Raw genomic sequence first — 15,374 nt, 5'->3', positions numbered from 1 at the left:
CAAGGTCTGAGATCTTGACATTCCCAAACGATGCACCACAGCTTGATCTCTCCGACATCCTCCCGAGAATCCAGTCCATACAAGTGCTGAAAAGTGTGGGGGCCAGTACACACCCCTGGTGAACTCCAGTAACAACTGGAAATAAGTCACAGATGGTACCACCACATTTCACAGCACTCTCAGTACCAGAGTAGAGTTCAGACATCAGATCGATCAGTTTTGGTGGCACCCCACGAAGACCAAGAATCCTCCAGAGGGCATCCCGATTCACTGAATCGAACGCTTTACAGAGATCAACATAGGCTGCAAGCAGCCCCTGCTGAAACTCTCATCTGCGATTGGTGAGGACCCGAAGAGCAAGCATACGGTCAATTGTTGACCTCTTTGGTGTAAAGCCTGACTGCTCTGGATGCTGGTGCTCATGCAGATGGTGGCAAACTCTATCAAGAATTATCCGAGCAAAGACCTTGCCCGGCACTGAGAGCAGCGTCACCCCTCGGTAGTTGCAGTCTTGGCGATCACCCTTCCCTTTCCAGAGAGGGACAACAGGGCCCCTCTTCCAATCAGTTGGGATGATACCTGTGTTCCAGGCAGAGCACAAAACTGCATGCAACGACACGAGTGCAGCATTTCCACCAGCCTTGAGAAGTTCAGCATGGATGCCACAGATCCCTGGAACTTTACCCCGTTTCAACCGGTTCACCGCAGCCCATGTTTCCACAAGCGAAGGTGGACCACAGTTGATTGGAGGGTCAGCAACAGGGATTGTAACACCCTTGACGTCCAACTCGACAGTTGGTGGATCAGCCTGGTACAACCGCTCAAAGTAACCGGCCCAGCGGGCCTTCACTTCAGACTCTTCTGTCAAGAGCTTACCACTTTCTGCTCTAATTGCAGTGCTCCAAGGGATGGGCTTGGATGAACGCAATTCGCAAATTTCCCTGTAAGCGGGACGAGAATCACCTGTCCACAGGTGATGCTCGACCCCCTCACAGATTCCTAGCACATAGGCCTCCTTGTCCACCCTTGTGCATATACAGTTTTACGCCTCAGCTCCCTGAACAGCTCAGCTCTGCCATTCAGCCTGGCCCTGCGACTCTGGTCAATGGTATCCAGTGTGCCTTGAGAGACAAAATTCTTCGTTGCCCAGCGGGGAGTTCCAAGACATCCACCGGCAACATCAAGGACGGTGGTCTTGAAGGCACTCCACAACTCTTCACGACCCCCCAAAGCACCCAGACCCTGAAAATGTCCACTCAGCCTGTTTGCAAACTCCTCAGCTACCCTCTCATCATTGAGCTTGCCAACATTCAGCGTCGGCTGGGATGGTACCATTCTCCCGGATTTAAGGTGCAGCTTTAGAGTTGCTACAACAAGCTGGTGGTCAGTATTGAGGAACTGAGCACTCCGGTAGACCCTGCAGTTCTGGATCATCCTCCAGTGACCATAAACGAGGACATGGTCAATCTCCTTTGCCACACCGCCAGCATTAGAATACCAAGTCCAGCGATGAGCTTGTGGGCGCTGAAACCATGAACCAGCCACCCTAAGTCCATGACTTCTTGCAAAGTCAAGGAACTTAGTGCTATTCTGGTTCATAATTCCTGACCCATGTGGACCAACACATGTCTCATCATCATCCCTATCAGTTCCCATCGATGCATTGAAATCCCCAAAGACTAGTAGTGTATCTTGTCTGGGGCACTGATCAACCACAAACTCGAGCATGGCAGAGAATGCATCCTTCACATTGAGATCACTCGCCTCAGTTGGAACATAGACAGAGACCAGGGAAATGACACCTAAGGAGTGACGAATCCTTAGTCTCATAATACGCTCGTTGACCGGTGTTACCTCAGTTATCATTGGGGTCAGCTTATTGGACACAGCTACAGCAACTCCTTGGGTATGGTAACCATCAGAGCGACCAGACCAATAGCTGGTGTAACCACCCACCATTATCTCGCCACAATCCGGTCTCCGAACCTCAGAGAGAGCTGCAATCCCGATGTCCAAACGCTTGAGCTCAGATGATAACAGAGACAGGTGATCATCCTCTCTTCGGGATAGGACATTCCAGGCACCCACCCGAAGGGACCGCCTCAGGTTAACCCAATTATACCGCCGTCTGGTGGACGACACCTCAGCCGTCGACACCTGTGTGGTGTGCAGGAGTGAAATCCACTATTTCTATATGACCTTTCTCATATCTATTCATTTTCGCTTTGAAATTATTCATGATTCTTTTCTGGCCACTCCCACCCCTGGCTGAAGCCATTTGATTCTTCTGATGGGTATAACCTCATGGAATGGGTATAACTTCAGGACCGCCAACAAAATCATAAAATTAGGGTTGATTTCAACCTGGTCGGACACATCTGCCTCAAATAATCACTGGAAGCTAATTCTGCGAGTCTGCTTCGGGGTATGTTCACCTATTTTAATGTGAGGGTTTCACAGCACCAAATTCATTTCAAATATAACTGAACCTTCCTCATTTTTCCTTTTGTTGGGGAAAGCCCTCAATGCACACCTTAATCCACAGATTCAATCAACGCTGATATTCTCGGTAATTAATTTGTTTAACACCGACTTATTTCTCACTTCACAACATCTCAATATATTGTTTGTTTTTTTTATTCCTGTGGTGGATTCGGCAATCGTAGGCCATAAGCACTTGGCTTTTCTTTATATTTTAATCACTAAAAACATCATGACACAATGGAAAAATCAGTGAGGAACCTTGCGAGTGCTGAATGGAAGCCGAGCTTTTTCTTTCATATGACAATGATCTTTTTGATGAGCACCTTCACCTGATCTCTCTATCTCCATGGTCCCCTTCTATCGAATTTAATTTCCTATTTTTTTTCTATTTTGCAGTGGTATTTTCTTTCATCCATCATTGCCATTTGTCATCATTTATACATAAATACATATATTTATACATTGTAGTCCTTGTATGATTTATTAAACTCTAAGTGCCCATTCCTTTTTCACCATCTTTTATTCCTTGAGTTCTGCCTTTTCATTCAGTTTTCTCTGCTATTCACTCGTTTTTATTTCCCTTAATTATTTCCTCCTTCCCATATTCCTTACTTCATATTCAAGAGCCATTCATTTCTCCGCTGTAGCCTTTCCTTGTAAGATACCTCGTAATTCCATTTTATCCTCCCTTTATTGCTTTATTTTGCTCTTTTTTCATGCATGTTTTTTTTTTTTTTTTGCTTTTTTATTCTATGCGTGTCCTTATATTGCGTTGACTTGTGAGCCGGCAATTTATACAAGTACATCGTTTCCTTCTTCTTCGTTTATTTTCCTCCTTCACACTGATTCCCCCTTTGTCATGCATTCTCTGTTGATCTACTTTCCCATTTTTTTCCTTTCCTTTCCAACTTTGTACCCTTGACTGTATATTCTCTCCCTGTATGGTAGCTCTTTCCTTCCTTTTACCAATTGCTTTCCCATTTTTCCCTTCGTATTACTCCTTTTGTTATAAACAGTGGGCCCGTTGTTCCATTGGACCAAATTTTCATTGGTTTACACAACCTTGTTGCATACCTGCTTGCTGCACTGCTTGAGCATTGGTTTGCCTTTCACTCGGCCCAGATTGGTTTGGGGCCAGCGTGGGGATTATATGTTCATTATTATTATTGCCATATGATACTACTATTCTTATCATTATTGAAAATAATATTCGTATTAATTCATATATACTTTGTTGCAATGTTATCATGATTTTTGTTCTATATTTTGTAATTAGTTAGTATATATTTTGTAAAATATATATTTTGTAAAATATATATTTTGTAAAATTAGCCATGCCTTGGTATAAGGATGAATTAAGCCTGCCTCTCTCTCTCTCTCTCTCTCTCTCTCTCTCTCTCTCTCTCTCTCTCTCTGTCTCTCTGTCTCTCTGTCTCTCTGTCTCTCTGTCTCTCTGTCTCTCTGTCTCTCTGTCTCTCTGTCTCTCTGTCTCTCTGTCTCTCTGTCTCTCTGTCTCTCTGTCTCTCTGTCTCTCTGTCTCTCTGTCTCTCTGTCTCTGTCTCTGTCTCTGTCTCTGTCTCTGTCTCTGTCTCTCTCTCTCTCTCTGTGTCTCTCTCTCTCTGTGTCTCTCTCTCTCTGTGTCTCTCTCTCTCTCTGTGTCTCTCTCTCTCTGTGTCTCTCTCTCTCTGTGTCTCTCTCTCTCTGTGTCTCTCTCTCTCTGTGTCTCTCTCTCTCTGTGTCTCTCTCTCTCTGTGTCTCTCTCTCTCTCTGTGTCTCTCTCTCTCTGTGTCTCTCTCTCTGTGTCTCTCTCTCTGTGTCTCTCTCTCTGTGTCTCTCTCTCTGTGTCTCTCTCTCTCTGTGTCTCTCTCTCTCTGTGTCTCTCTCTCTCTCTGTGTCTCTCTCTCTCTGTGTCTCTCTCTCTCTGTGTCTCTCTCTCTCTGTGTCTCTCTCTGTGTCTCTCTCTCTCTGTGTCTCTCTCTCTCTCTGTGTCTCTCTCTCTCTCTCTCTGTCTCTCTCTCTGTGTCTCTCTCTCTCTGTGTCTCTCTCTCTGTGTCTCTCTCTCTGTGTCTCTCTCTCTGTGTCTCTCTCTCTCTCTCTGTGCCTTTCTCCCTTTCTCCCTTTCTCCCTTTCTCCCTTTCTCCCTTTCTCCCTTTCTCCCTTTCTCCCTTTCTCCCTTTCTCCCTTTCTCCCTCTTTTCTCTTTTTCTCTTTCTCTCTCGCTGTGTCTCTTTCCAAAACCAGCAGTAAATATACCATGGATATTTGACAAGGAAAGCTCTGCCGGTTCGTAGTGATTTCGGATTTTTTGGTCACCTGCTCGTTTATCTTCAACGAAGGTATTAAGATTAACAGGTTCCACTTTTGAAGCATCAAACCCACTCGTTCCTTAATCAATAAGCATCCGAGCTTGAAAGCACTGACCACAACACAACGTACTGTTTTACCTCCTGCTGGCTTGCTCGAGGGATGTGACCAGCATTTCCAACAGCATGAGGCTGAGACAATACGTCGGGTAACAAGCGTGACATTTTCAGAATAAAGGCCAAACGGCAACTGTAATGGCAAATTAATGAATGAGAATGTATTATTGCCGGCCTATTGCATTGAAGGTGAAGACGGTGCGATGTTTTCTGTTAGAAAGTCAGCAGATACAAATCGGCGTTGAGATACTGAGCTTCCAGCATTTCCTGCCAGAATATTAAGCATGCCATTCGATTTATTTTTACCAGCCCCATTTGCAAATGCTGCTTAATTGCAAGGTGTGGTAGTTGAGAATCCTGTTTCAGGCTAAACCTTGTCCACCAGATACTAAATGTGTCAAAATCTTGTTTAATCAATGAGATGACATCGTAAAGTATTGCATTTAACGCCAGAGATTGGCCTATATTTTATGGATGAGTTGACTGAATTTTTTTTTGTATTCATCATTTGTGGAGCTTGGTTTAAATTTTGGCTTTGCTTGCAGATGCAATAACCCAGACTAGCAAATAAAGCCTGGATTACAGCAAGATTTCTCTGGCAACTCAATTCTTTTTGAAAAAGCAATATATTGGGAGATCATTGTTTGTGGTGGGGGTGAGGAAACAAAGTCTTTGTGGCGGGGAAATAATATTTTTGTAACGGTTTTTACCCCGGCACTCGAAGCGAAAAGCGGGGTGAAGTAAATGGTCCATATTTATCAGTTTTACATCTGAATTGCAGATTTTGGCACAAATCACGGTTTTGTATATCGGTGTTGAAGCCAACTAAAAAGCAAAACAGCAAAGGAGTTGTGCGATTAAAATTTACTCCAAAGAGAAAGAGGAATAAACACGTTGGAGGGTCATTCATAAACTTCTACAATTTGGTATTTGTTGGCACCTAAGAGCTGTTTGGTTTATTTTTCAGAGTATTATCCAGTAGTTTGCTTTTTCATATCTCTCTCTCTCTCTCTCTCTCTCTCTCTCTCTCTCTCTCTCTCTCTCTCTCTCTCTCTCTCTCTCTCTCTCTCTCTCTCTCTCTCTCTCTCTCTGATGTACCATATTCTTCACAGAGCATCAGTAGTGCCAAAGCAGTTTCCTGAGCAGGGGTTATACTGGATAGTTTGCCATTGCCTTTGCAGCAGTAGTTGTTGCAGGAATTTGGAATTTGGCTCATGTGCCGGCAATAGCCCGCCTCGTTGCAAAGGACACTGTGGGGTCTTTACCATCCACCAACTAATGCCGGCAGGTGGCAATCCCATTTAACGTCCATCCGAGAGACGGCACACGCATTGATGAATCACCCTGCCTGTGAAACTGGGGTGACAGTTTGTAGCTGAGCCGAGATTCAAACCCAGGCCAACCAGCTCAGGGGTGAGTGTATATACCTCTAGGCCATTCTGCCAACCTGTCATATGATTATGGATCTTACTAAAATTGAGCATCGACATTTCATCTAATTTTTATGCAGATAAGGTTGGTGTAAACCCTCGTATTCTGAAATTAGCCAAATGGATGATGGTCTTTCAGCATGGGTGTGAGTCTCTTGAAGATGACCCCATGTCAGGAGAATCGCCAAATGCAACTGACCGATAGATCATTACCCATGTTCAGGCATGAATCACATACTGCCTTGTTAAGATTGCTAAAATAGTCACATAACTTGGAATTTCTCAAAACACCATTTTTACTGTCATCCAAGAATGCTTGGCCATGTCCAAAGTCAAAGCAAGATGGATTCCCTAAAACATCAGCACTCACGACCGATGGTGACGGTTGACATCAACCATGTCATGAGCTTATCAAACGGTTTGAGGCACATCCAGTGACTTTTCTCATTACTAATGATGAAACACCGCTCGGCCAACTGCAGTCCTGCAACCAAAGTGAAGTCCATGCAATGGAAGTACAACCCTAACACTCAGCCAGCAAGATCATAGTCTCAATTTTCTGTGATGCCAAGGGAATCCTAATGATTTACTATATGCCTCAGAAAATTACAATCATAATGCCCGCCTTAAGCAAAAATTACGGCAGATCGTCAAGGACAAATGCTGAGGGATTTTGACGAAAGCTTTGCTGCTCCTTGATGGCAATACAAGGCATGTGTTGTCCAGACTACCATTGTGACTGTGCATTCGAGCAGATGGATCACCTCCCCCACCATCCCCCACTGCACAAACTGGGCCTGGCCAGTGACCTTTATCTCTTTCGACACTTTAAATCCCACCTGTGTGACTGCAGATCACCAATGATGAGGAACTGACTGAAGCTACCGAGACGTGACTGAAGGGGCAATCTGAAAACGTCTATTTTATTGCCATAGACAGTTTGAAGGACAAATTGAGCAAGAGCATTGAAAGCAAGGGATGCTGCATTGAAGAGTTAGAAAATTTTTAGCCTGTCTCTGGATTATTGTATCTCATTCCCGGAACTTTTTCTACACGATCGGCATGGTGTCAATAAACATGTATGTCGTCACAAATTGTCATTCCAGTGTAGCACCCAGGAAAAGCAACACAGTACTCATAGAAATGACAATTGAACTGATACATATGAAAGTTAACATGTGATGGTTTGAAACAACCATGAGGTTTTAAAAATAGAAACAATGAATTGGAGGTTAGCAGTAATCCTAAATTTTGGAGGTTTCAGTTTGGTGAGCTCTCTGTTTTCTCCCGCCTCTCTTAATTAAAGTCTTAATCCTGCTCCTTCAGCCTGCTGTACCTCCTCAGTCCCTGCATTCTTACAATAACCTCATCTTTGTAAAATTCCCAAAATTCCGGTTTATCACCTCCATACCTTTGTTTATATTTTATCCTGCTTGTGCAACCAACTTCCTCTGTCTTTTCAATTCCAACCTCAGTGTTCGCGGTACACAGTCAACTCGTGTCATCGATTCATCTCTACCCATTACTTTTGCTATCCTAATTTCCCTTCGCTCACCCACATCTCTTTCTTGGAGGTTTCCTTCCCTCTCCTCTTCCTGTTAGATTTTCCTCTCATTTGTTATGACCACCTATTGTGCTGGTCCACTGTCAGCATGTTGCCTTCTATCGTCTATCATCTCACTCTTCCATAATCCGAAATTTTATACCCAATAGGAAAAGGTATTGATTAAGTTGACTTGACTGAGATGTGGCCATGGAATATTTCTTTCACAGATGAAGAAAAAGACAACAAATGCTCAAAAGTCATGACTGCTCATGAGATAGGAATAATAGGGCTCATAGTATAAATGTGTGTGCAACTATGTGACTCGATGGAAGCAGCGATGCAGATTATGGTATTAATCGAGAGTTGATTGTCTGGCCACCAGCCATCCTAATGTAAAACAGTAAGCCTTCCCGTAGATTTAGTTTTTCCAGGTGAACAACCAAGGTGTTTTCGGGAACATAACATTTACTCTTTTGTTCCTTCTCAACTTGGAGGGGTTTTTTTCCTGAATCATCAACGGCTTGGGACCCATTAACAATAAAAGGCAAAACAATTGAACAGTATTTCAGAACCTGAGCTCCATGCATGGGTTATGAGGTGTAGATATGAGCTTTTGATAAAAACACTGATTTCCATGAAATCCAATATGAGGATGTGGTTGTTGTTGAAACTTCGGAACTGAACAGCATTTTAATGCTTCTTCCAAGGTGGCTTTTTTCGATTCAGTGAAGTGCATTTTGGATGGTGCTCCATTTACTATTTTTGTTTAATGACCGGAATAATTATACAGTTAACCTTATCATAGTGGAATTTTAATATCGATGTGGTTTCGGAAGGGTTTGAAGCAACCAAGATAACAACATTAATCACCGAATCAAGGTATTAAGAAATTGTGTGCGTGCGTGCGTCAGTCGTTGATTGTTATCTCCATTTGCAGGTTTTAGAATGTGGAGGACCCAGTGTCTACCTCCGTTTCATTTAGGGATCACGATTCATGGACCAATTTGTGAAGTTTTCTTGCTCTCAAAGTTTTTTGTTTTTTTTGAGGAACGTCACCGACCCCCAGACAGCTTTCAACTGCAGTTTGTTTGTAGTCATATTCCCAGGGATGGTTTTTAAAGATCTCTGCAAGGTTCTTTTTTTTTAATCATTCCTGTTGCTCCAACAATCACTCGTACAATTTTGGCACTCTACAGGTTCCAGGATATTTGTACTGCATTTTTGAGCTTTTGGTACTTGGTCATTTTCTTGATTTTTACATTTTTAGGCCAAAATCATTGGTGTTGACACTGCAATTAGCAAGACTCTTTTCCTTTTTGGACCCGTGTGATATCTGGTCACAATGTTGGGATCATTAGGTCGTATATGTGCGTCACTTCCTTGTTTTCAAAGATTGCTTTTGGTTCATGTTTCCATGAGTTTTCCAGAACTGAGATATTGAGATTACTCGACATAACCTTGTTGTGCCTTTGTGTGTACAACTGCCCTGACATGAGTTTTTACATCCCGATAAGTCGGTGGCTCGTACTTTCTATTTCTACCTTGTGGAACCTACACTTGTCTGATTAACTCAGTCCCACCATTTTTTTAAAGCCATTGGTATCATTTCCCTGGTGTACATTGTGTTTTTATTGTTGTTCCCCCCCACCCATGTCAGAGCACAAAACATTGTTGGCTGGGCTTGGTTAGGTAGTAATTTTTTATTGAGAGTATAAATCATAATTATTCTTTTTTATATAGGTTTTTCAGAGAACATGTTGTTTGGTCGAATTGTTCAAGACGTGTTTCTTTCTCCTCTGGTTGAACTGAATTCAATTCCATAGCTGCTCATTCTCACCCAACCCACACTTGGCAAGCCTGCCAAACAACCCTCCACATGGGTTGAGAGTGGTGGACTGAAATAAGCTGCTTTGCATAAAACAGTATTAAATTTCGCAACCTCAGATGCAATTAATGGTGGAATTGAATGTCAATAAAAAAAATATGTATGTTGTTGTTTAAAACTTTGTTTGTGAAAACCCTGTTCATACCTTTTTATCTTTATGCTTTTGCATCATTTAAATACCAGCAGCATTTTTGTTTTGACTCAAAATGTTGATCTTAACTTGTCCCCAATGTCACACAATGACTGTTGCCTCACTGTCATTTCTGAGCTCACACACTTCAATTTGCTGTCTTGCATCCTGTTTTGTGCAGGTGAAATATGTAAATATGGAAAATGTCATTCCTTGAGTGGGACTTTGCCTTTGCTGATTTGAATCCGTGCATCCGTTTGCGATTGTACTTTTTTACAGACAGTTTGGGCTTTTGTGGGTCATTGCCCTTTTCTTCTCTTTGTAGCCAATTTTTTTTTTCTTCTTAAGCTGGCTTCCTTTACCATAGATTACAGATTGTCTTTTCCATTCCATAACTTTATATAAGTGGCACTTACAGAGTAAATTAATGCTTATTACTCTGAAAGCCTGAATGATTGCTTCTTCAGAAGGGTACGAAGCTAAACCTATTTATACGATGGAAACCGTTTTGTTATGCAGATGTGACAGACTTTTGCCATTTGGTGGATTCCACTTTTTACCTCTGCCACAAAAGGTGGGCGGAGGTTATGTTTTCACCCCTATCTGTCTGTCTGTGAACAGGATATCTCAAAAAGTTTTCGACGGATTCAGCCAAAACTTGGTGGACAGTTTGGGTGTGTGATATTGGACAAATATATTCGATTTTGTCGAAGATCCGAATCCGGATCTAGATCCGACAATTTTTAAAGTGATTCTTCACTATTGAGAGATAGGGCCAAAAACGATATGCAGTGTAGCATGATGTCTCAAAAAGTTGTGGACGATTTATGACAAAACTTGGTGGATGAGTTGGTTAGGTGACTAGAAGACCAAGCCGATTAGATTTTGGTTGAGGTCCGAATCCAGATCCAGCCTATCAGTGGGATACAAAACGTAAACTGCTCAGCCTGGCAGTGGGACATGCTCCACGGGTCACAATTTGAAAGAGATCTTCAAGAAACTTCACCAAATGGTAGAGGTGGTAATAAGGAAGAAGCCGATTGATTGAGGTCAAAAGTTTAACCTCGGTCAACAACTTAGGTCACATTTCTAAAATGTCAACAACATAGGCCAAATTTCTAAGATTGTCAATTTTCATTCCATCGACTTGAAATTTGAAGAGCATTTATGTATCAGGTCACTGAATTCAACCACCTGTTATTTTTTATGTCACCATAGGCCAAAAGGTCAAAATAGGCCAAAATTTCTAAAATTGTCAATTTTCATCCAATTGACTTGAAATTTGAACAGGATTTTCATATCAGCTCACTGGGTAATTGAATACAACCACCAATTATTTTGAGGAAACATTGGCCAAAAAGTCAACATCGGCCAAAGGTCAACAACTTAAAGCTGCAATTTCTAAAATCCTCATTTTTCATCAGATTGACTTGAAATTTGAACAGGGTTTGCATGTCATTTCATTGAATTCTGCCACCAATTATTTTTAACATCAAATTTGTGTTCGGGGTTTCGCAAGTGTCTTGCTCTACATGACATCTTTCTTGTTTGTTTGCTTGTTATTTACAAAATCGAAGATTTTTTTACAAGTATATTGGTCAGTCGATTTTGTTATTCTATCTGTCTGTCTGTGTGTCTGTTTGTCTGTCTATTGCTGACAGGTCACAATTCTAAACCAATCCTCATGAAACTTTACTAAGTTGTACAGTTAGTCTCAACTGAGAAGCCGATTGATTTTGAGGTCAAAGGTCATCTTTGGTCAAATTTCTAAAATCATCATTTTTCAAATGAAAAATCGTCAATTTACATCCTGTTAATTTGAACGTCGAATAGGATTTGCATCACTGTGCATCATTGAATTGGGAAAGCAACTATTTTTGAGGTCAAAAGGTCAAAGGTCAACTCAAGGTCAAACTTCTAAAATCATCGATTTTCAACTGAAAAATCATCAATTTACATCCTATTCACTTGAACGTTGAACAGAATTTGCATAGTGCATCACTGAACTTGGAAACTATCTATTTTTGAGGTCAAAAGGTCAAAGATCAACTCAAGGTCAAACTTCTGAAATCATCAATTTCAATCTAAAAAATAATCAATTTTCTTCGGTTTGACCTTAACTTTGATGAAGATTGTCAATTTTAATCTTGATGAAATGGACAATTTGATCTATCTATGGCAACTTTTGGAGAGGGGGGTGGATTTTGCAAATACCGTGCTCTGCACGACGTCTTTTTCTTATTTGTTTGTTTGTCAATCGCCTACAGGTCACAATCCTAAACCGAATGTCATGAAACTTTACCATGTTAGAGGTAGTCTCAACTGAGAAGCCTATTGATTTTGAGGTCAAAGGTCATTTTAGGTCAAATTTCTAAAATTGTCATTTTTTTCATCTGATTGACTTGAAAGTTGAACATAATTTTCATATTGCTTCACTGAATTGGGAAACCAACGATTAGAAGTCAAAGGTCAATTCAAGGTCAAACTTCTAAAATCAAATTTCATCTGAAAGATCAATTTTCAACCAATTCACCTGAAAATTATGCAGCAATTACAAAAATTTGGAAACCAACTCTTTTTCAACTCAAGGTCAAAGGTCAACTCATGGTCAAACTTCTAAAATCATCAATTTCAATCTGAAAAATAATAAGTTTTCATCTGATTGACCTGAGCTTTGATTAAGATTGTCAATTTTAATCTTAATGAAATGTACAATTTAATGTATTCCTGGCAACCTTTGGAGGGGGAGGTGGATTTTGCAAGTATTGTGCTCTGCACGACGTCTTCTTTTGTTTGTTTGTTTTACTGCAATGCTTCTGGTCTTGCTGCTTCTTCCTCCTCCTGAGGATGGGCTCTTTAAAATAATAATAATAAAGAAACCAATGTTTATTGTGTAAAAGTTGCCATGGCCAAGTAGTTAAAGTTACTGACTCATGAGCTTACAGATGTGCTTTGAACGCAGACAAAGCCATGCAAGTTTGAAATTTCCTTCTCCTTGGTCCTAAAAAGTGTTACATGTGCTTGGATGGTGGACACGGCTACCATATATATATATATATATATATATATATATATATATATATATATATATATATATATATATATATATATATATATATATATATATATATGGAAACATAGGAGAGACATGACAAGAAGTAAATAGACAACTTAAATTTCTTCATTTCTTCTGTATAACGCAGCTTTACTCAGTGATTTGTAATAATATTTGACTATTTATTTGCAGAAACGAGTTCCTGGGTCGTGTATGACAATAAACTATGCTTCGAACCCAGGGAGCAAACAAACTTTCCAATTTTTAATAAAGATGAATTGTTGGCCATTTGGAAGGTGGAGTCAGCCAACATCAGATAGCTTAGAACCTTGGCATTCCGCTTTCTACGATCAATCGGGTGATTGTGCAATTCAAGTTGCAAGGAAGCAGATGTTGTAGAGGAGGTCCAAGTTAGCTCAAGATCTGCTGTGCGGTACCTTCATCAACTGGGCTACTATGAGAGAGCAGCTAGGAGAAAACCTCTTCTTAGACCAGTGAACATTCAAAGGATAAAGAAGTGGGCTGACGAGATGGCCACCAGACCCTTGGAGTTTTGGCAAAATGTTACTTTTTCAGATGAGTCCCAATTTGCTCAATATTTTGACAGTGGACGCGTATGGGTCTGGAGACTACCCAATCAAGAGTTCTCTTTGAACCAATTGCAGTCAACTGTCAAACGCGGTGATTTTTCAGTGATGGTGTGGGGAGAAATCTGGAGCGCTGCTCGGTCAGAGCCTGTGGAGTGTGTTGGCAACATCAACACCACGACACACATTTCTATCCTTGAGGATGGATGCCTCCCTGTCTTCTACACTGGTCAGATGGTCAAAAACAACACTCTGTTCATGGAAGATGGAGCTCCATGCTTCACTCCAAAAAAGACCAAAGAATGGCAGGACAGAAATGGGATCAAGCTACTTCCATGGCCAAGTCGGTTTCCCAACATGAATCCCATTGAACATCTCTGGGCCACATTGGATCGAGCTGTGCGGCAAAAAATCCAGGAAACCAACATCACGGGCAGAATTGCTCAACCCTTTGTGTGAAGCCTGGGCAGGAATCCCACAAGAGAAAATTTCAGAACTCGTTAGTTCTTTGTCTGAAAGAGTAAAAGCATTGAAATCTGCAAATGGCAAGTCTACACATTAAAAATGGTTTATTGGCATTACATTACAATACATGATATGTTCAATGACATCATATGACATGTTTAATGTGTTGTCCCTCATGAGAACTACACAGTTCAATCCGTTCTGCAAAATTGCAATGAACACTGTGCATGAATGCAGCATTTCCATCAATCCCTGGACATACATCCACGATGCGTTGCCTCAGATGATTCGTGTCTCTGATTTTCACTGAATAAACCTGCAATTTCAGCATACCCCAGAAGAAGTAATCAAGGGGGTTCAGATCTGGCGAGCATGCAGCTCACTCCATAGAGCGACGTCGTCCAATTCAGTTCGGGAAATTATCATTCCATCACCATTCTTGTTTCCAAACTTTATGGCCACCCTGTATATTATCTTTTCATTTTTTTTCTTCTTTCTCCCCACCCCGATCACGTGATGATAGCAACCAGGGTTGCTTTGTGGCTGTTTTGCACTCAGTCATTTTAACACGTTTTGGTTTCTTTGTTTTCAATGGTGTGCAAATTTCGGTTGATGTCATTATTTCTGTTTTTTTTACTTTGAATTAAGAATTCTCACTCTGGAACATCTGACTTGAGCATCTAATAATAAATACTACATGTAATTTGCACTAATCTGTGGTCCAAAAGCAGTCTCTTTTTTTCCACTTGATGTAGTTTCATATATATATATTTATATTTAAGATTTTCAATATGCACAATGTTTGACTAAACAGACAATATAAATTTTATGCAATGAAAAATTGAATGTTTGTCAGTGAAAACACCTTATTATGTGATATAACAATCAATGCGGAAGCTTCGTTAATGATATTTGTCTGTTTGTCATTGAAAGGTTATTGTCGAGGTTGAAGGAATGGACAAGGCTGGAAACTTCATCGGCTGGCTGCAGGTGGATGGTGTAAACCTATCAGTAGCTCTTGTGGAGCACGCATTGTCGAAGGTGCATTTCTCAGCCGAGCGTTCAACTTACTACAAGGCCCTCATGAGTGCAGAGGAGGCAGCTCAGCAGACCAAGTCAAAGGTGAGTTACTTTATGTGAATATTTTACCTCGTGGCGAGGCATATTGCTTTGCACTTTTAATAACTTGTGTATGGTGGAGTGAAAAAAAATTCCTTAATATTGTTGTTAGGGTTAGGACCGCCCGATGGAGCCGCGAGTCAGTCCTGCTCTATCGCCCGAATTTCAGATTGCCGGCCCGGAGAAGTCCGGGGTCGACGGGTCCTGGTTATTTTGGACCGAAATACGCCAATGGGTAGACCACGTGGGGTAGG

General features: G+C 41.3%; 1 protein-coding gene across 1 annotated transcript in view; it reads left to right on the top strand.

Annotated features, from left to right (window-relative positions):
- The window catches only part of SND1 (staphylococcal nuclease and tudor domain containing 1), a 657,386-nt gene that overhangs the window by 589,722 nt on the left and 52,290 nt on the right, over positions 1-15,374 (top strand). Inside the window, exon 11 of the mRNA XM_085884182.1 lies at positions 14,935-15,123. Within this exon, the coding sequence (XP_085740308.1) occupies positions 14,935-15,123 (189 nt within the window). The remainder of the gene's footprint in view (positions 1-14,934; positions 15,124-15,374) is intronic.

This window comes from Eptatretus burgeri, chromosome 6 (genome assembly GCF_056783735.1).
Source record: "Eptatretus burgeri isolate ZD-2024b chromosome 6, Ebu_testis_v1, whole genome shotgun sequence".
Taxonomy (NCBI): domain Eukaryota; kingdom Metazoa; phylum Chordata; class Myxini; order Myxiniformes; family Myxinidae; genus Eptatretus; species Eptatretus burgeri.
This window is presented reverse-complemented; position numbering and strand designations above follow the sequence as displayed.